Raw genomic sequence first — 22,433 nt, 5'->3', positions numbered from 1 at the left:
CTGAATGCATCATAGGGCTTATGTAATAAGTTTTCAGTGTTAATTAGCCAGCTAAATTTACCTTAAACCTTCACTACTGTGGTAAACAGCAGCCATGCACGATTGTTGCAGAGGATGGGGTTGGTACCAGCAGAGATACTTAGCGGTGATACGCTAGATAAGGCCAATCTCTTGTTAGCACATGGACATCTAACCACTGGCTCCTGTAATGAGATGTGCCAGTTGATTGTGATGGCAAGCTAAACCTATTACCTCTGAAATACTTGGGTAATATACACAGTGAAACAGCTCAGCCTTGGTTAAGTGAAGCTGGCATGAGAGGAAAGGACCTCATCATTCTCATTAAGATATAACAGATGGACTTCCCTAAAAATCCATATTTTAGCTTAACTTCATTTGTTTAAATCTTTGTCTGATGAGATGGTGTTCTGAGAGTAATTTTAAATTGTTCTGCATGGAATAAATATTTCTTTAACTTTATTAGAACCTCTCCCTAAGGGGTTCTGTTGTCCTGGGAGGTTTTAAATATTCATCTCATCCAAATACAATAAATCTCCCCTTAATATTTTTCCCCCAACACCTGGTCTGTGGCTTTGCAAGGTAAACATTCCATGATGGGCTAAATAATAAAACCAAGTCAAAACAAGTCATTGAGCCATTTTCATAGTAATTTCAATTTTTCTTAAGTTCTCTGCAATCTATTTCTACTTCCTTTCATGATTTAGAAAAGATGGCTTAAAAAGCATACATTTAAAGTTCCTAGATTTATGCCCACCTCAGCTTACATGTTACAGCTGAAAATTAAAGTTCTCTTTGTACCCCGATTCTAAGAAAGATATATGCAATTTTTCTTTTTTAAAAAAGCAGACTGATATCTAAGTTTACAGTTCTACATTTCTTAAGATGCTTAACCTCCTGAATTAAGCTTGCTTCTGGGCATAAATAGTTCAATGTTGTTTTTTTTAGATTTCAATCTCTGAGTAAAAACAAATTACTTAATTAATTTAAAAGGTGAGAGTACTCTCACTGTTTGAACAGAGTAGTGTAAGTCTGAGTTCTATATTTTAAATTCTATCAGGTTCATGGACAAGCTAAAGGTCTTTGTGTGGTCAGAGCCATTCTGTATTTGTTCTCTATGGAGCCAACTGTAAACCTGAATCTGGGACGTATCTGAGTGATTTCTTTCAAGCTGTGAAAAATATTTCACTTGGTCTACATTTTGATATTTTTATTTTTTGTAATCTGATCATACTGAGTTAATAATAAGTCTATCATTTTAAAATAAACTTAATATTTTACTGATACACATCAAGGCTTGATTTTTTCATATTTATTATGCTACAATTTTTAAATATAATCCTGTGTTCATTGAAGATGGGTGTCATTGTACTTTTTTCACACCATCAACATGGCACTGCTTGTAATTCCCAACGCTCATTATCTTCTTCCTTACCTCTAAGTCTTTCTTTATGGATCTCTCAGCTGATTCCGAATCACCTTTCATATGTAAGTGCTTCCAGGTGCCACTAGGAGGAAAACTGCAAGAGCACATGGGGTTTTGCCTATTCTGCTAGCTGCTACATCCCCGTCACTAGAAGAGTGCTTGGCAGGTAGGGAAGGCGCAATGAATAATTATTGAGTGAATGAGCAAAAGAATGTCTTCTCTGACTGGAGCTGGTACCCGTGTCAGCCTGGAGTTCACAGCTCATTACCCTGGAGCATCTGCTTTCGTGTCTGTCTTCTTACTTGTCTGTGATTCCTCGCAAATGAGTCTTTCCATTCTGGATTGCCCCTGAAATGTTTCTTAACCACCTGCTCGGTGTGTATTCATTTCTTTTCACTCCTTCAAAAACGGAGTACATGGATCCTTATAATTAGGGCTTCTCTGATAAATATTTAAGTGAAGGCATCCTTCTCATAAAAAAAGTGTCACGGATTAAGGCTGACTCAACTAGGTTGTGCTCAATATATGCGAAAGTTCTTTCAAAAGTAATTACTACCTACATACTTTAAAGGAAGCTGTGATCCTGTTGAGCATTTTTATAAAGCTTTAAATCAATCTAAATAGATATAGTTTTACTCAGAGGCTTAAGGTGATAATGCGGCGTCAACATTGTAAATTATAAAAATGTCATGCCTGTACCTCTACAGATGGGGTTAGCACGTCTAATAAGCCAAATCCACCCTGTAGTATACTTTGTTTGCTTTATCCATTAGTGTTACAGGGGAAACTATTGCCAGAATAACACACTAGGGAAGAAAACAGTACTCACACGTAAACCAGGAAAAACACCAAAATGCCCAAAGCTCATCCTTTCTCCAGAACCCTCCATTTGGTAGGGTTGAAACTATGTATCAACTTGACCTTATGTTCTTTGGCTGCACTTAGGGTTGCTACTAGAAACAGACATTCTTAGCTCTTGAATCTTCACTTTTTCACACAATGTTGGTTTGTTTGTTTGTTTGTTGTTGTTTGTTTTTTAAGCCTCCATGGAGGACATTTTCCCCATATCTCAAAACGAGGAAAAACCATGCCCTTCCAGAAAGTCTGGATTACTTTTATTTGTACAAACAAAGTAATCATGTATCTCAGAGATACTTCCCCTGTTGTCACATTAGTTGTGAAAACAAGCAGATTTTAGAGAGAGCACAGAGTGGATTTTTGGTTTTCCACACACTATGTTGTATGTATGTCCATGACATTTCCTTAATATTGGTTTTCATTATTTTTTTTCTGATTTGCAACTCCCTCCAGAGTATATTATCTCCCTTGCATCTGTGTCAACTGTGACGTCCTCATCAGGTCCTTTATGGTAAAAAGAGATGCAGATAATATGCACAATGTATGTTGTTTGGAAATAAAACAAACATCATGTCCTTTTTGCATGTCTTTGTATGATAAAGGAATTGGTGAGGCTGAGTGCAAGTTCTCCAAGACAGTGTAACACTAATTTTTACCACATAGCTATTGTATAGAGACTCAATAGTAGTGTCAGTATGTGCATTCAAAGAAGCTATCATCATTAAAAATGGATAGAAAGACTACCATGTTATTTTAACAACCCTAGAAGTCTTCTAGAAAAAAGTTTACATTTTTGCATGTAATTTGTGAAAAAAATTATATTGAATATACAATTTTCAAAGTCTAGAATATGTAAAATACATTAAATTCTGAAAAATAAAATAAAAAAATCTATAATCTTATCTCCTCATAATATATGTATTGATAGTGTGAAGTTTCCTTCTATATTTTCTGCCTGTTTATGTGTATATGTTATGTGTGAGGTTCAAATATGTGAGCAACAGTTTCTATAATATATGTTAATGTCTGCTCATTTAAATTGTAGTGTATCGTTCTTGAGTTCTGTTTTTTACCTACCTTTTAATGCTAAATCTTCCCTCATTTTTAATTTGCAAAACATATTTAATGGTTGAATAATGGATATACGATATAAGAATATTTGGATATGAGACTGTTTCCTTCCCACATATATATTACAACCTTTGGTAATTTACCACAGTATATGTTATTTCTTGCTGAGATGATTCATTCAAAGGCTCCTTGGGAATAATAAAGTTCTGATGCCAAAATATCTAACAGAAACAAGGACCATTTATCCTGTGATCACTAGGCATAAAGTGAACCCAGTCACACAAGGAAAAAATTAAACCCAGGCACTTACTAATTTCGGTAGCAATGATTGTTATGTTGTGCCATACACTTAATTCTCTGTCAAGTGGTGTTGCCAGCGTTATCTTCCCATCATCTGCATTAATGTTGAATTGTCTCTCCAGGTCAGTGTGCCGGTCGATGGAAAACCTACAAAACAGATATATCTGTAATCTACTTCAAGGTTGATATGATCCATACATTCCACAGCAGACCTTTAGAAATCCTTGGAGAGCCATCATTGTGAAGTCAAATGGATTGGGAAACTCAGTGGCATCATAATTTGTAAAACAAAATGACTGAATGAGGTGTAAGAAACTTAATAATTATTATCCAAGGAGTAATTAGCTACATATGCAACATGGAGGTCATAAACTGCCATCAGTTTCAATAGGTAGCATCTTCAAAAATGGATGCTGATGAAGAGTTAATTGGACAATCCATCACGTTTATTGGACAGCTTATGATAATTAGCAGTTGCCACAAAGTACCATATAGAACAATGAACTACAAGCCCCAAGCAGGATGGCGCAAGGCGGCATCTTATTTATGGCAGTTCAAAGCGAATGTGTGCTTGTGTTAAAATTATATTTGACTAGACAACATGTATGTGTTTTGGGTTTTGCTGCTGTTGGTTTGTTTTGTTTTTATTTAAGTAGAGTATGTATTTCAGCTTTCTATTAGTCTATTAGAAATCAGATAGTTGCTGATTCTCTAGGAATAATGTTTAAAAGGTAGAATAGGTAATTTAACAGATTTACAATACTAGATCCTATGAAATGAAACATTTTAAGTGAACTTGTTAGTAGTTCCTATATTGAGAAAACTTTCAGATAAGACAACATTATGCTGTTTTTTGTCAGGAGCCAAATGTTTCATATCCAAATTACATGGGAATTATTTTTCCACAGCACATATCAATATCCATTTTAAACACCCAGATCTGTGCTTGTGAAATTCCATACACCATAAGGTATATGTCTTAAGGAACACAAGCCATAATTAGGAAAAATAAAATGGACCATAAATAAGCAGTGAAATGAACAGGATGCAATGGAGGCCCAAAGAAGGGTGGTGCTGACTGAATATTTGTACCTCCCTGAAAATTCATATGTTAAGATTCTAACTCCTAATGTGATAGTATTTTTTAAGTGAGGCCGTTGGGAGATAATCAGGGTGAGATTAGGTCATGAGCTTGGAGCTCTGACAATGGGCTTAATTCCCGTATGGGAAAAAAGGGAGGACACACAGTACCAGTCTCTGCTCTGTCAGTGAGACTGCAACAAGAAGGCAGCCATCTGCAAACCAGGAGGTGGACTCTCACCAGACTCTGAATCTGCAGGTGCCTTGACCTTGGACTTGCCAGCCTCCAGAAGTGTGAGAAACAGATTTCTGTTGCCTAAACTCCCCAGTCTGGGGTATTCCATATCCATAGCAGCCCACACTAAAACAAGGTCATGCATAATTCCATTCTAGGAGGGAGGGCTGAAGGAAGCCTTTACGGTTGAGATGGCCTCCTAGGAAGTACACGTGAAAGCTCTCTATTCATTGATACTCATTGACCCTAAATATGAAACATGGTTCATGGCTATTGGTGCTGAGCATATTTTCTTGTATACGTCTTTTTAGGAACATGTATTATATAATCAAGTTTAGACTATGTTGTAAGAAAATGAAGAAAAAATAAATTCCCCATAATTTTCTGCCTGTAGATTTGTACTGTTACTATTTTAGTGGATTTCATTGGAAACAGTATATATTTATGCATTTATGCATCTCTACTTACTTATGTGCATCTGCTTATTTGTGTCTATATGTACTTGTGAAGTCTGATGGATTAACAGATAGATGGAAAGATAGATAGATAGATAGATAGATAGATAGATAGATAGATAGATAAAAATATGAACAATTCCTTCCTCATTTTAGCTATTTTGTTTTCATTAGAAATATAATAGTATTCATGTCCTTTATGTCAGATGTAAATACCATTAAAAAAAAAGGCATCCCTGTTAAATCTTCCCCACCAAAGACAAGCATCATTAAACTGTTTGGAATAATATTAAAAAGTACTTAATTTTATTGACAATAGTTTATTGCTAAATTCCTTGAAAGAAATATCTTGTATTATGAAATTGTAATTCCTGATTTAGTAAAGACTGAGCTGCAAAGAAAACTAAGACACTGCCTTGCACGGTAAACGAGAGCAGTCTAATCACTGACACTCATGCATCCTGAATCCCACGCTCCTTTGCTCTTTGATTGCTGTCCAGTAATTGCCTAGAACTTCTGGCCTAGAGGGACACTGGGAACAATGATAGGGTTTTAGAAGTTGGTATTAAAATTAAAATACACCAGGCATTTGTAAACAGACCCCACACCCACACCAGAATGATTGGAGAAATTCAGAAAGGATTTAAGAACCCAGAGGCCTATATGGGTTAACAGTAACCTCAACAGAATCCTGAGCCTGGGAAAGTGCTCCTTGGGAAGCATTTGAGTCTCTGTATTATGGAAAGAAAACCAACTGCCATTCTCCTGGGGAACAATGACTGTTGATGAGACCAATGAGATTCCAAGTGTTACGGTAAAATAACTGAATACACATGTGTTTTGCTCCAGATATCCTGTACACTGTGACTCTTAAAAGAACTAAGAAACGTCCAGAGGATTAATTATCACTTCCTGCCTCCTATTCATAAATAAACTTTGCGGGCATTGCTGGGTTATAGTAATTTTATTATCTCATTGCTGATATTTCACACATTTGTGCATTAACCAATTTCCCCAAGGCCACGGTAAACGAGAGCAGTCTAATCACTGACACTCATGCATCCTAAATCCCATGCTCCTTTGCTGTTTGATTGCTGTCCAGTAATTGCCTAGAACTTCTGGCCTAGAGGGACACTAGGAACAATGATAGGGTTTTAGAAGTTGGTATTAAAATAAATAAATAAAAAAGTTGTTTGTTAAATTCCTTATTCAAATCTGCATCATGCAGACCTCAAATTTGGAATACATTTTATCTCCATGATTTATACATAGCTGTTTCTGGGATTATTAATATATTCATTGAGCCTCAATTTCTTCACTGGTCAAATATGAAGTACTCATATCTTGAGGTGGTTGTGAAGACTGAAAATAAAGCATGAATCAGTCTCTGGTATGTTGTAGGTGTTAAAGATATGTTTGTCCATCACCATATATTTGATCCCATTTACCCTCTTCTATCATCCCTTCAGCCCTTACCTTCTGGTAACCACTAAACTATTGTCTGTGTCTATGAATTTTTGTTTCTTTATTTGTCCGTCTTGTTCCTTTGCTGTTTCCAATTTTATATCCCACATATCAGTGAAATCACATGGTTTTCGACTTTCTCCTGGGTGGTGAAGACACAATGTGATATATAGATGATGTATTACAGAATTGTACACCTGAAACCTATGTAACTTTACTAACCGTTGTCACCCCAATAAATTTTAATTTAAAACATTTTTTTTAAATAACTGAATTGGAAAAAAAAAAAAAAAAGATATGCTTGTCACCATCATCACCAGAGTCACCAAGTCCCATTAACTGAAACTTTAATAAACTTCCCTACTTGGAAGGTGGAAGCCCCCTTCTTAACAGTTTATAAACAGCATAAAACTGGAAGAACGTTTGGGTGTTATTTAACACCTATAACACTAACAGAGACTAGAATATTTTTCTCATTTTTTTTAACGTTCCAGTTCATGACAGACTTTATGGGGTGAGTCATAAGAATTTATAAAATCAGCTATGAATATAGCTCTTTAGTAAGATCAGAGGTAAGAATGTCGTAATATTACAAGATTACACAATGGAAGGAATTGATGGGGGAAAAAAAAAAATTTAATTTAAAATTTAGATTCAAATGTACCTCAACTGTTTCAAGAAGCTCTTGCTGCCTACGTAGACATTTCACACATATTATTGCCTAGGAGACTTTATGATATAAGCTCCCAAGAATTGCTAAACAGCCCCCAAATCTTGACTCGACATAGAAAACAAGCATACATTAAACACCAAACGTGTACTAAACATAGTGCTCGAGGCCTTTTGCTACTTCCTTCCTCCTCTCCTTTGTTTCTTATAGAATGAATAACAGAAAAATCACTCAATTAGGTGTGATTTAGTGGCTCTCTGTGCCTTTGTTACCTAAACTGTAAAATGGAAATTACAATAGGTTTTGTGAGGTTTAAAAGAGATATTGCACACAAAGCACTTATTACAGTGCCTGGCACCTAATAAGTGCTCAATAAAAACACACATTTAAAATAATTAATGTGATTATTACTTATCTGGAAACAATAGGTTTCTACTGATGGTCCCCAGGCCCCTTCTCAGATGTAAGCTAGCATTCCTTTTACTCCTTGCTTCTCTGTCCCCAAATAAGATGTCATTTTAAGTGATAAAATAAAGCTGAGGAGAGGGAGCAAGTGGGGAGGCTGATACCTGCCTCTCTGGCACCATTTTAGGTGTTTATTTGTCCATTAACTTTTCTGACCAAAATTGTCTGGTGAACCAACCATTGAGGTTCAAAGGTTTATTGACAATGTTTAATTTTCATTCATATTGAATACTGTATGAGCTTTTTAAATTGTAGTTAAAATTATCCACATTAAAAAAAAAAACAAAAAACTGAAAGCACGCCATTTCTGGAATGTTCTCGAAGGTGCTTGCTCCATTACAGCCCCTCCCCAAACACAAACACACACCCTCGCTATGCCACTCCATCTCCAGTTGCAAAGATCCAGCTTGCTTTCCTCTGGTCGTCGAAGCTGCCACCACCCACTCCATTATCTCAATTTCTCCCCTCTGTTCCTACTGATTCCACTTTGTGACACAGCCACATTGGCAGCAATAAAGGACATTACTTAATTATAAAACTCTGATATAGACTCTTTTCTTATGCCAGTTAACAGAAAGTAATTTCAAAGAAAAACAGAGTGGGTTAAAAATAGCAAATCTGGAGTGACCACTTCAGCTTTAGAATCCAGTATACCATGTCAGTTCTCAAGGTGTCATGATTTTGTCTAGATGTCTCAGAAGTAGATCCAGGAGCCACACTGTTTTCTGGGATTCCCAGTATCTTTCTGAATGGCTGCACGTAAAGTACAGGAAACACCAGAGAAAGCGGAGCTCCCTCAGTGGGATCTCACCTGTGAGATCTCACCTATGGGATTTCACTGAAACTAAGCAACTACTGGTATCTCATAGCCTTATCTCTGTAAGTAGGGGAAAGTAAGTCCAGTCCATGAGTCCTACATTAGGCAAATAAAGAAATAAATAAATACAAGGAGGAGCCAGTTTCTCAATCTGTAAGCCATCTCTTCCAGGCCCAAGGAACTATGGAAATGAAAATCCAGAAGTGGAAAGATGTAAATAAGGACTATCTTTCAGATCCTTTAGTTGCCTCAAGAAAGGCAGCATTTCCCAAGTGACATTGGAAAGATATCCCAAAAGTCTCTGCAGTGTTTGTCTGCACCACTCTTTACCTCTTTTGAAATATCTGCTCCTATTGGCATTTCTGTAGAGCATAGTCTCTGAGCTGAAGAGATGGGAGGCGACGTTGGGTTCCTAGCTTACCGCTCACCACCCAGAGGAGCCCTCTGCACCTGGCCCGTCTTTGCTCATCTTCCCTTCCATAAAAATGCCCTTTCTATCATTCTAGTGTTAAGGATTTGCCAAACTTTGGTGCTTTTAGGACAAGGAGAGAATGTGTGATTTTATATATCTTAATATCCCATTGGCTAGACTTTTGCATTGTAGTTACTCAATAACATTATTAGGATGATGTACAAATATTTTCTGAGCATGGATTGTCATGATGTGTGAAACACAGGGCTAAGGAAATATGAGAAAAAAAACACATGGGCTAGAAAAGGAGTAAAAAAGACAAAATAATAATTATTTTGGTTCCGACTATACCTACTGAAAAGCTCAATGTCTTCTCATTTATAGCTAACAAGTCACAGGATTGGTATCTCCAGTATTGACGTTTCTTTCCATCCTAATTTCTTAAAAATATGCATGTATTTGATTTGCTGTTCCTTTGCAGAATTACTTAAGATGCATTAGAGAAAAGATCTCATTTTGAGAAGAGCAGAATACGCTTTGGAGAGTCATCTTCCTGCCACAGTAAGAAGAAACTTCTTATTAACACAGTGGAAAGTGGTGTGTGAGAAAATGGGCTCCTTGGGTCATGTTAACATCAATGCTATAATGATGGAAGTTTTGGAAATAGACATTCTTAGTCTAGTACAATGGATATATAGTTTAGAAACTGCCAAGTCCTTGATAACCAATGTTCACAGAAGCCCTATTTAAACTTCCTCATTTTATTCCAACAAATATCGTGCTTTGCTTTAATAGTACTGGTCCTCTAACCTAGTAGAATGTCTGAGAAGTAAATTCCAAGTTCTTCACCATTGTATTTTGTGAAGGCTATACAGATGCAAGAAAATTCCTACTAGATGCTTAGCACCTTATTTGGAGATTCTAATTTAACCTCCAGGATTCTCATCATGAACCCAAACTGATGGTACCAACTCACTCATTGAGAGTAACTTGCAGAGACCAGAAGAAAATTTATGAACACACCACTGGTGCAGTGGTTGAGAATAGGTAAAAATGGACACCTGGATCTTACTATATTGGGAAATAGCACCTTTTTCTGCATTGCTGCTACCACCATTGGTGTTATATAGAAACTCTAACCTGATTAATATGTTTCCTCAACTAACACAACCCAGCTATTTACATTTCACACCAACATTTGGCACATAACACTCACCTCCTGTGTGTGTATGACTTATATTTTGTTGTCAACATCCAAATAGTACATGTACATATATTCATTCATTCATTCATTCCTTCATTCATTCATCATTCAAAGTATCTCCTAGGTTCTCCCCAATCTCACCCCCAACTCTATATACGTACACAGAACCTATGTCACCTGCTCAATTACTGTTTCTTGCTGCTTTGCAATAAAGAACATCAGTCTGTGACAATGTAAAAAACACTTCTAGAATTTTCAGAACCAAGTTTCCGATATCAAGAAGTTTCCTGTTTTCACTGCCAATGTCTTCAGTGCAACATGGGCAAACTTCAAGTTACGGTCTGGAGTGCACACAAGCTGCTATACTGACGACCTTAATAATCAGATAAATAACAGTTATTCTGAACTACATCCTTTCCACAGTACTATCTGTGAAACACCTGATAATTTGTCCAGGGAATGGCACCTCTCTTGCTAACTTCTATTTAAGGCAATTTATATATATATATATATATATATATATATATATATATATATATATATATATATATATATATCTATCTAAACCGCAGTTTCTCATCTAAAAAAAAGAGAACAGTAAGATTGCCTTCCTAAACAGGTTAAGGTGAAGTACTGAAAATGTCCTTATGCTTTTTAAAAGTGGTGTTACACGACTATTTATCATTATTTCTAGAAGACACTCTGTCGAATAGCTAGGTATTTTTAAAAACAGCTGCAAAATACTTGAAAGATTTTGGTGTCTGGTGTCCATGTGAGGAGAGACATAATGTGGTACTTCAACTTGATTTTTTTCACCCAAATGATAAAGCTGATTCACCTGATACAATCATCCTCAAGTACCTTTTACTTTTTTTAGGGTAAATTATAGGAATCTCAGATTGTAAATCTGTCAGTTCAGATGAGGTCCTATTTTCTGAGGGTGCATTTTGTTTTATAGTTTTTCCACACACACCTCAGAAAAATAATATCATGAAACCACAATTTCATAAGCAACTTTCTGCAGCCATGGAACCAAAAAAAAGTATTTTTCTTTAGAGTGAATCCCAGATAAAATTTGATTCATAATCAATTCTTCAATATTTACATAACACCTTTGGAAAAATTCTAATTCCCTCCCCCCACTGTGTCTTCAAAATATTCATTTGTTGCTTAGAATTTAAAATATAATATGATGGGAAAGTATTGAAACAATGGAATACAGATTTAGTCACTATGAAAGGATTAAACTTAAAGTTATTACTTGTATTTAATTTCAATAATTTTTAATGACTGTTTCTTTTGTGGCCAAGAATGATGCTAAGTGTTTGACTAAAGCTGCCTCTATTGGACACAGTGGTTGTGACTTTCTCATTGCTTACAATGAAAAGTGGCAAGCTCTGTAATGGAATCACACTTACATTGCAATGGGTAAGGGTCACCAAATGTGACTGGAAAAGGGTGAGGCATGGTTAGAGATGGCACCAAGAAGATGTAGCATCTGTTTTGGAACATGAAGAAAGAATAGGATTTTTCCAGGTAGAGTATGTAGAGACAGCATCCTCAGCAGAAACAAATGTATGTAGAAAATCTTGAGAGTTTGAGTATGTTTAAGAAACTATAAAATTAAAGGATCCAACTAGGAGTGGTGATAGATAAGAGCTGACAAAAGAGCATCCTATCGTTTCCTTTCTCATCTTTTCTGTCCATCTCATCTCTTCCTTCCTTTCTTCATTCACTCTTTAATGACTATCTCCTACGTGTAAGGCATTGTGTTACATGCCAAGATGAACATAGCCATAGTCTCATATAACTGAGCCTACATGTGGAGAAAGACAACAAAAATAAATAAAGCTTTTCATAACTTACAGTGATGTATTAACAAAGAAGGACTGAGGTGTATAAAATATTACAAAACTATTCCAGTCAAAAGAAACAGCAACTATAAAAGTCTGTGTTAGAAAGATGTTCGGTGTCCTTAAAAACCTTGACAAAGGATACTATGGTTCAAGTTCAAGGTTCAGTTGGGGAAGGACCTTAAGGAGTATGGCATGAAAGACTTTGCAAACCCTGCTGAAGAATTTATTTTTTTCACTTGTGAAATTTATCTCTGGTGTAAGCTTTTCTATCTGGGACATTAGCAGTTGTGAGGATAAACTCTTTTATACTGAGGCTCCCATGCTGACTTTGATCCCATTCACCCCAAGGTCACAGGAATCCCACCCCATTTCCATGAATCTCCATAGGCCCATGATGACCTAAAGATGTCAGGAGAAATCTAGGGTGAAGAGTATCTTTAACTCCCTGAAACATCTTTTGGGGGCTGTCAATCATATCAATGATGCCTTTTCTCTATCTAAAAGGATTAAAAAATGATAGATGCTACATGGACAGTAGAATAGAGATGGCGTGAGATAGAAGAAGCACATCATTATTTAGCGGTCTGGACCATAAGGACATACCCAGAATTAAGATTTAATCATATACTTAATGCACTTATGTGGCCTTCCGAATTTTCAGCATCTCTGCTAAGCTCTGTATACAAGCTTCTCGTTTAATCCTCATAAATTACGTAACTCATAGAACTTGTCCTCTCAATGTCTGTAGTTGTACAGTGAGGATGATATGCATTTTCCCCAGTTGTAAAGTTAGTGAGGTAAGTATACTATCCTGACTATGGTTTCTGACACATAATAAACTCTTACTAAATGTTAGATAGCTATGAGGATGGTGATATTGGATTATATGAGTTTGTCCAGTTTTGGTCAAAGTCATTTACTATATTGAATGATTTCGTAAAATCATTTACTGTATAGAAAAAAATGTTTATGGAAAACAAGCACACCCAAGAAATGATCAAAGAGTAGTACATAACCATATGAAAGATGTTTTTTGACAATATCATAAAGTTATATATACTTTGACATTTTAATTGGACATTCAGGCTCATTTAGTAAATAGTAAGGGCTTATAGTAACTGAGGGAATTAATAGGTAAATGAGATGTGGCCTGTTAACTCTTAAGGGCTGGAAATGCATTTATATTAAAGTAGTCTGTTTACTTGTCTAATAAACAACAGTAATAACCTCAACACACCTCCCAGTGTGCAATCAGATGTAATTTTTTTTCTGGGAGGACAAAAGTATTTTACATATACAAGTATTTTAAATGCTCGTCCCTAAACACAGTACCTGTCTACACGGTTTAACCAAGTCATGTCTATTTAAGCAGGTGCAAAGCTCAATACCATGTACTGTACTTGGTGTTTAATTAAGGTGATTCAGACATGCTTCCTCTTTTGCCAGTGAGCAGAACCCACAGCTGCACCTCGTCTGGGCCTTACTCCTTTCCCATACCTGTTTTGTCCGATTTCAGATCCCTAACTTCGAAAGGATATTGAGGTCTAAAGGTTGTCCTTTGCGCCATGAAATATATATCCCGTAACTCTGACACTACAGGGGTCAAAGGCCTTCTATAAATCTTATCGTCATTTACCATGAAGCTCCATACCCCAGTAGACTTCCCAAACTTGATTTGTGTCCCGAGGCCTATTTGAAAGGCATTTCAACTAGAACTATTCCACTCCCTGGCAAACTACCTTGAAACACAGAGGATAGAGCTAGTAAACATTTGGATGGATAAAATGGATAAAAATGGCATTTCTCCGTTTTTAACATGTTCTCTTGCTAAAATATGCAATATTATGTTTTCCTGTGCAACACTAAGTCAAATCTGATCATCCGTTATCAAACGAAAGGTTGCATAATACATCAAGTCATAATGTAGAAATACAAAGGAAAATAAAGGCTTGGTTGAAATGACTCCCATAAATATTTGAATATCAGATAAGGATGTCAATCTCCCTTTGTTGGGATGCAAAATAGGGGATTTCTTTTGCTTTCTGGGTATAATAATGTTAGATAACACTGCTCAGCCTATACAAGCATCTTTGTTTCTCTCAGAATATAAAAATTAAGTTTTGTTTCGGAGAGGGGACAGAAACTTCACCAATCAGTAAAAACACAAACAAAACAAAACAAGACAAAACAAAACAAAAACCTTTCAAACACCATGTCAGTACTTTCCAAATTGCTTTTCTCTCTCAAGACACTTATACTATTTTTACCACCCCAAATCATGTCTTTTAAAATCTTTTATCAATACATGCAGTTTGATAGTTTTTGATAATCATTAGCCTGGTTTACCATGCCACACTAATAACATTTCAGCTAAATCAATTTGTCACCTTAGTGTTTGCCAAATGTAGAACACGTATGTATTTGCCTAAAGGAAGCCACCACAGTGTGTTGGGAACACGTAGATTTGAAAGCTAGATGGCTAGCAGTGTGAATTTAGTCAAATTACTTCACTAGTAAAGAAGTTCAGGGTGCTTATCTGTGGTCGCCATAGTATGCTGTGCAGATTTCCTTTCAAGGAAGGATGTCAGAGGCACAGGAGAGTAGACAGCCTCCAGCTGTCTGCTCCTTACCCTCTGCCTCATTTACCGAGAGCTTCCTCTGTGGAGGTAAACTGAAAAATAAGCAAGCAGACAAATAAAGGCTCTACCATTCTGGCATGATGCACGTCTCCTCTGATAATCAGCATTCATCCCAGGGACCCACTGGGTTGGGCCAAGGTTTTGCTAGAACCGCAATGCAGTTTGGAGTCTCCCCTTGCTCCTCGGGTACCTGTTCCCTTGCTTGCATTCACAAGTGCGGTCCCTAACAAACACCGTGCACTTCAAACTCCACCTCGTTCCGAGGAAAACAACCACGAACACATCTGCTTAATGGGAGTACGAATATGTGTAATTCAGAGACTTCATGTAATGAAGTGGAAAGGAGATCTACGCGTAGGTGAAGGGCACTGTATTAATACACGTTAAGAAAGATCCGCAGATTTTTCCAGGCTCACTCATTGAATACCGGCTCTCACTCACACTGGAGAATACATATTAGAATTTGTTGAAGATACTACAGCAAGTCTGTCCCAAGTGAAATTCCAGCGCATGCCACCGCGTGCTTTTAGATAGGGAAATGCTGCTGGAGTCAGAGAATTTGCCGGCTCATTGAAATGCAGACACCAGAGTTCCGCTAAGGCAGTCACCAGCCTCAATTCCAAAAACCCTATGCTGTAGTCATCACTGAGGTCTGAAGAATGGAAGGGGAAGGTAGAAAAATAAGGTTGCATAATTAATTCGGGCAAGAAACCAATTTTCCACTCCAAGAAGGTAAACATCACGGTATTTCTCAGGATGTCCTTTCACAGCCTGTGTGGTCGTCATGGAGGTTTTCCCAAAATCTACACTAAGTGAAGCCAGATTTTTCTGATAGATTCAACATGAGTGCACGCTGTCCTGGTCCCCATGAGACTAAGGTCCCAAGGGCTCTAAGGCAAGCATGGGGACTGTCAATTCCCATCATACATAGCAGGATTCCAATACAAAGAATTTCTTTGATGGCTACAGGTATATAAATATTTTAAAAATCTTACCTCTAGGAAGTTTCTCATACAAAATTAACGATCCTGGAATTAATGAGTTGGGGCTAGCTATTCAAATTACGGATGAAAATTCAAACCCCCGTCAGTCTAGTGCAGGGGTGGCAAACATTTTTGTATAGTAAATATTTTAGGCTTTGCAGGATATACCGCCTCTGTCACAACTAAATGCTGCAGTTGTAGGGCCTAAAAAAATGAGGGTGGCTCTGTTCTAATAAAACTTTATTTAAAAAAAAAAAAAATGTGGTATGCCGGATTTGGCATACAGGTGACAGTTAGCTGACCCTCGACCTAGAGTAATAGTCACTAAAGTCATGGGTCCTCCCTTAAGCAGGTTCTAGGGAAAGAAAAAAACAGGGGGACTCCTATAGTAATAAAAAGATACATAATCTATCACACATATAAGAAGAAGCGTTGTGATACTTGCAATGCTCAATGCATTAGAATCTAAAGCAGAGACCAGTACAGGAGCCTCTGTGACTTTGCTTACATCCCATACCCGAGATATGCTGCAACACTACACCAAGTGTAATGACTCATTGTTCTGCTCACATTCTCTCCTTCGTAAAGAGTGCAGTGCACACGAGCAAATTAACTTCTCTGTGAAGTCCTAGTGCAAAGAAACTTGAGTTCCAATTGATCTGGCCATGGTGACTTTAGTCCCAATAGCATTCCTTAGAGGGCAGTTAGGGAGATGCTGCCCTTGGAGAAAGGCGGTGTCTATCTATGACCTTGGACAATGAAGTTCACGAATTTGTTGCAATGATGTCGCTAACCTTTTTTGACATCAGAGGGATTATTCATTATAAATTTGTACCTACTGGAAAAACAGTAAACCAAGTTTACTATATTTGGAAGTGCTGAAAAGGCTGCGTGAAAAAGTTCTACGACCTGAAATTTTCGCCAACAATTCATGGCTCTTGCATCACAACAATACACCAGCTCACATGACACTGTCTATGAGGGAGTTTTTAGCCAGTAAACAAATAACTGTATTGGAACACCCTCTCTACTCACCTGATCTGGCCCCCAATGACTTCTTTCTTTACTTGAAGATAAAGGAAATATTGAAAGGAAGATATTGGATGACATTCAGGACATGAAGGGTAATATGACGACAGCTCTGATGGCCATTCCAGAAAAAGAGTTCCAAAATTGCTTTGAAGGGTAGACTAGGCACTGGCATCAGTGCATAGCTTCCCAAGGGGAGTACTTCGAAGGTGACCGTAGTGACATTCAGCAATGAGGTATGCAGCACTTTTTCTAGGATGAGCTCGCAAACTTAATTGTCTGACCTCATATTTGTCACATTTAACAGGCACAAATGAACTTTTACATTATAAAAAAATGTTTCGCTAAACATTGGTTTTCAGCCTCTATATGGAAAATTTATAGGGAGATACAATTTTGAACCAACTGCAAGTGAAGATGCTATTTAGAGCCCCATGTAATGAAATAAACCCCTTAGTTATGAATCAGTTATTATATTTCACTGAACTCCAACTGTTTCTTTCTCACTGCTTAATTTCATTCTAGCTTTTGTTATTATGCCTAAAGAAACCATTTTAACATTTTTTCGCATGCAGTTTGAGTATCAAAAATTCCATCTACAAGTTTTCAGCTTTTTGCCTCTAATTACTCTACTGGTTGCTGTAACTGCTTTAATAAATAATATTATCTGAGTTCTGCTAGTCCCAGAATTCTAATGTCCCTGTATCACATATTATTTATTATTCCTCTGAGGAGAAAAAGAAGACTTTTTCTACCCAAAGCATTTCTTTAGAGAGAGAGAGATAGAGAGAATAAAAAATGAGAGAAAATTATAAACACACAGTCCACGCTCCAAATAAATACTAGGTTTTCTACAGTGTGAGGTATTCCCACGTTAACATCATTGGACATCTACAGTTGCTTCTATTCAAATTCACTAGGAAACTAGGAAATCTCTTCCTCCATGTGACCCTAAAGCTCCAGAATCTAATTTTACTTATCATTTTCAGATGGTAAGTATTACGGGCTTGTTAGATAAATGTGGAGGCCTAGGGTTTTCCATGACTATTCATCCAGCCTCCTTACTATAGAATAAGGTCCATGAAGGTAGAAGTACTGCCTTTATAAAGTTCCCTAGGTAAATGTGGGCTCTGATGTTAGTCGTACAACTAAATAAATTATACACATATACGGGGGATGCCAAAAAAATATATACAAGTGTATACTTTGGTCAACGTTGCTCAAGCAGTAGTTCGCCATAATCATAAGTGTCTGGACGCCGATGGCAACCACTTTGAGCACCTCTTGTTATTGAAGAAGTCAAACGTGACTTTTATTCATCTTTTGTTATCGGTATATATTGAGTATTACAATTTTAATTGTTTTTTCATTTCTTAAAATGTGCATACATTTTTTGGCACCCTCTGTATACATACACACACACACACACACACACACACACACACACACACACACACATGACCACACGAATCAATAGGTGGCCGTGTGACTAGATGAATATATGAATTAATTAATTACCAGGAGTTGAATTAGCAGGTACAGTGAGATATTTTTTTTGGAAAAATAATTTGGAAGAGTTGATACTTTTGGATTGGGAGACAATCAAACTTTTATGTAGCTAAGAGTGTGCAGGAAGAAAGACTTGGTTGGTCCTTGTACTAGACCTTGTACACTGCTGGTGGGACTGCAACCTGGCACAGTTGCTATGGAAAAAAAGTATGGAGGTTCCTCAAAAATTAAATCTAGAGCTTCCATATGATGCAGCAATCCCACGTGTGGGTATTTATCCAAAAGAATTAAAATCAGGATCTCAAAGAGATATTAGTGCTCCCATGGTAACTGCAGTACCAATTACAAGAGGCAAGATGTGGAAACAACCCAAATGTCCATCAGCAGTGAATGGATAAAGAAAATGTGTTGTATAGATTAAATAGAATAGTATCCAGCCTTAAAAAGAAAGCAATTCTGTAACATGGGACAACATGGAAGAACCCGGAAGACATTATGCTAAGTGAAATAAACCAGTCACAGAAGGGCAAATACTACATGATTCTACTTACATGAGGTATATAAACTAGGCAGAATCACAGATGAGTAGAATGGTAGTTGCCCAGGGCTGGGGGAAAGAGGAAATGAGGCACTGCTAATCAATGGATAAAAAATTTTTAGTTATGCCCGATGAAGGCGTTTCAGACATGGGCTGTGTGACACTCTGCCTGTGGTTAACAATACTGTGTTGTGCACTTAACGTGACATTTACCTTTTAAACTGATTTTTAAGTGCTCATACCACAATTAAAAAACAAACAAATGGAACAAAACTAGGTCATTACCAAAAATGGGAGTTATTGCAAAACTGAGGAGAGAGTCAATCAATACACAGCCTACCCTCCAAACTAATGCCAGGTTCTCTACAGTAGGAAATATTTCCTCTTTGGCAGCACTGGGTATCAGGACTTTAAGGAGTGTTTTAAGGAAAAGAGCTCATTAACTGCAAGCCTGGTAACTGAGGTGAATTATAAAAATGCCAGAATACAAGTAGGGAAGGAAAAAAAAAAAGAAAAGCAATGTTCTGGTGTTGAGTGGGCACTTAACATTCCAGAGAGGAGTCAGGACACAGAGTCGCCAGGATCGTGTGTCAGCCTACTCTGCCTGCTGAATGGCCATCATTCCCATTATTAATTTGAGCAGCTCATGCACTCTTACTCAAGCAAGGTAAATGCTCTGAAAGAAACAGGAAGCAATGATCTATCTGCAAAGCAGCCACATGCCATCTCAACACCATGGTGACACCAAATACACCTATGAAATGAGTGTGTCGAGAGGAAAAAAGAGAACCACAACAGGTTTATATGAAAGCATGGACTTATAGTAGTTAGTACCTACTCTGTGCTAGGAGTTTTGACCTTGAATATAAACTGTTTGCTGTGTCCAACACCATTTCAGAGTGTCTGTCACAAAGTAGGGCCTCAGTGAACATTTCGCTGTCATCATCCTACAGCTCAGGCAAGATGCCGGAACTGAGCAAGGCATGTGCAGACATAGTCATCAATGATGAGAAGAAATTTGCCTTTAAACCCTGGCCCCACGCCCCCTGCTATAGCACCATGCACAAGGAACTCATCCTCTCAGAGTCTCGGCTTCCTTCTACATAAAACTGGAATCACATCATGATGTCTTTTGTGAGACTCACGTGAAATAATATATAATAGAAACGTACATCTGATTCATCAAATAATAATAACATCGTTTCTCTCTTTACCTGCCTAATCACAATTTGGTTCACAGCCAATAATGACAAACTCATACAAAGGGGCTAGACTGACAAGCAAGTAATACCCCATCCACACTCTGGTTAATTCCACAGACCTTCCATTTTCCTTCTTTCTCGGGATGTGTCCTGGATTGAATGACGCCATTTAGAGAAAGAATAATTTACTATTTCAATTAAAATTGGTCCTGTTAAGCTGTCCCAACATGTAGAGACATGTAGAGTTGGAGTCACAGTGATCACAGGGAATGAAAGGCAGTGTGGCATAGGGACCCAAGAACAGCGTTGTATTGTCAGAAAAACCCAGGTATATATCACAGTTCCACTCTTGGCTATTTGCATGACACTGGCCATGTTAGTCTTGTTATTCTCAGTTTGTTCATCTGTTAAATGAGGAGAATGATTATGCATATTATGGCATAGAGGTGGTAGGGAATTAAGTGAATATAGTTAGCACCACCTAGCCACATACTAAGCACTCACTAGTGACAATATTCATGGCAGCAGCAGGGGTGAATTAGATTAAATGAGGTTATACTATTTATCCTGAAACTGTGAAAGAAAAAAACAAAAAAACAGATAGTTCTGTACACATTCAGCAAACTTTAGAAGAAGAAACTGCTAAAATAAGCACAAGGTTTTTAATTTGCATTTAAAATATGAAACGGATAGTTGCTTCATTAATAGGTAATGCTAATTGCTACCATATATTTTATTTAATAATTTAATTATTTCAGTAACCCTGAGGAAGATAATATTATCCCTAAAATACAGATGAGGAAACTGACACTCAGAGAATTCCAGAGACCAGCTGCGTGACTGACAAGTAGCAGTGATAGGATTTGAACCTGTGTAAATTCAAAATGTGTCATCTTTTAAATAATTTACACACCTTTATTCTACATTACTGAGAGACATAGTGTTGAAGAAAGTAGCAAATGCTTAATTAGTGTACCTGAAAGGGAGACGGTAAGACCGTAAATTTCATCTCTATGTCATTGTCTATTTTCCCCTGGAAGCAGGTGTATAGACATAGACATAGATCCAGATAAAAATATAGATATAGATATAAGTTTACATATAAAAATTTTAAAATACATAATATTTCCTGCCTGACAATGTGCTCTAAAAAGAAGTTGAATCTTATGCTAAATTGACCAACCAATAAATGACTGCATGATTTAACATGGCAGATGACACAATAAATGCCTATTTTTTGCTGGATGGCCAAGTAAACATTCCTCTAAAAGATGGATGTATTCTTTTCAGCATATGAAATACAACAGTCCTAAAGAGACAATAATGGTTTGCTATTTGTTACTCACTAATTCCCTGAATATCCATGTCCTCTAGTTCAGTTTAAAAAAGGTTAAATGGCTCTAAATCTGTCTGCTAGACTCATAAGGAACTATGCACTGCTCTGGCTGGTCAGGAAATTTAATTTCTAGTCAAATCAACCAATTGTGTATATAGAGGGAAAAAAATCTTCTCTCTATAACCCAATTGGGAGGAGGGAGGGACAACTACAAAAATGCAAAACAGATGCTGAAAAATGCAGTTGGTGATTCTTACATTCATATCCCACGGAGTCAATCCACCTCCAATCAGAACTATATGGGGTTCACCTTCTGAATAATACATCAAAGCACTGTTGTAAATGATTTGAAACACTCGTCACCTTTTCTTTGGGTGGGACCATGGATGACAAGGAACTAGCAGCAGCCTGACCTCTATCAGAAGTATAGATATGTCCGTGTCATCATATGGTACTTTGTCTGTTCATGTCTTCCTGGTAACACAGCCCCAAATCCCCTTTAGTCTGCCTGAAAACAAAACGCTCTCAAGTTGGGCAGTTGTTACTAAGCAGCCTCATACCGGAGACAATAATACAAATAACAAGAGCAATAATCATAACAATCAACTACTACGATCATCACTTGATTCCCTGTGAACTGGAATTACTATCAGTGAATCTCCCTTTTTACATCAGTAAACAGATAGATTATAACATGGGGGAAAACCCGTGGAGACTCGGAACCTGGATTTTCCCCCAATTCTGCCAATTTGTGGTTCCTGTCACTATGGTATTAAAAGTACCTCAAACCTCATTGTCAGCTGATGAAGAACATGTCTCTGCACGGAGACTCCATTCCTGCTGGTCCTGCGGATTTCACTTTAGGA

At 37.2% G+C, this 22,433-nt stretch overlaps 1 protein-coding gene across 4 annotated transcripts in view; it reads right to left on the bottom strand.

Annotated features, from left to right (window-relative positions):
• CDH8 (cadherin 8) overlaps positions 1-22,433 on the bottom strand; it is a 324,252-nt gene that overhangs the window by 111,093 nt on the left and 190,726 nt on the right. For all 4 annotated transcript variants that reach the window (XM_019755067.3, XM_074314784.2, XM_019755057.3 and 1 more), the window contains one exon: positions 3,684-3,820. In XM_019755067.3, coding sequence (XP_019610626.2) covers positions 3,684-3,820 — 137 coding nt within the window. The remainder of the gene's footprint in view (positions 1-3,683; positions 3,821-22,433) is intronic.

The sequence above is a fragment of the Rhinolophus sinicus genome, chromosome 8 (genome assembly GCF_057876585.1).
Source record: "Rhinolophus sinicus isolate RSI-liver-muscle chromosome 8, RSI-T2T, whole genome shotgun sequence".
Lineage (NCBI taxonomy): Eukaryota > Metazoa > Chordata > Mammalia > Chiroptera > Rhinolophidae > Rhinolophus > Rhinolophus sinicus.
This window is presented reverse-complemented; position numbering and strand designations above follow the sequence as displayed.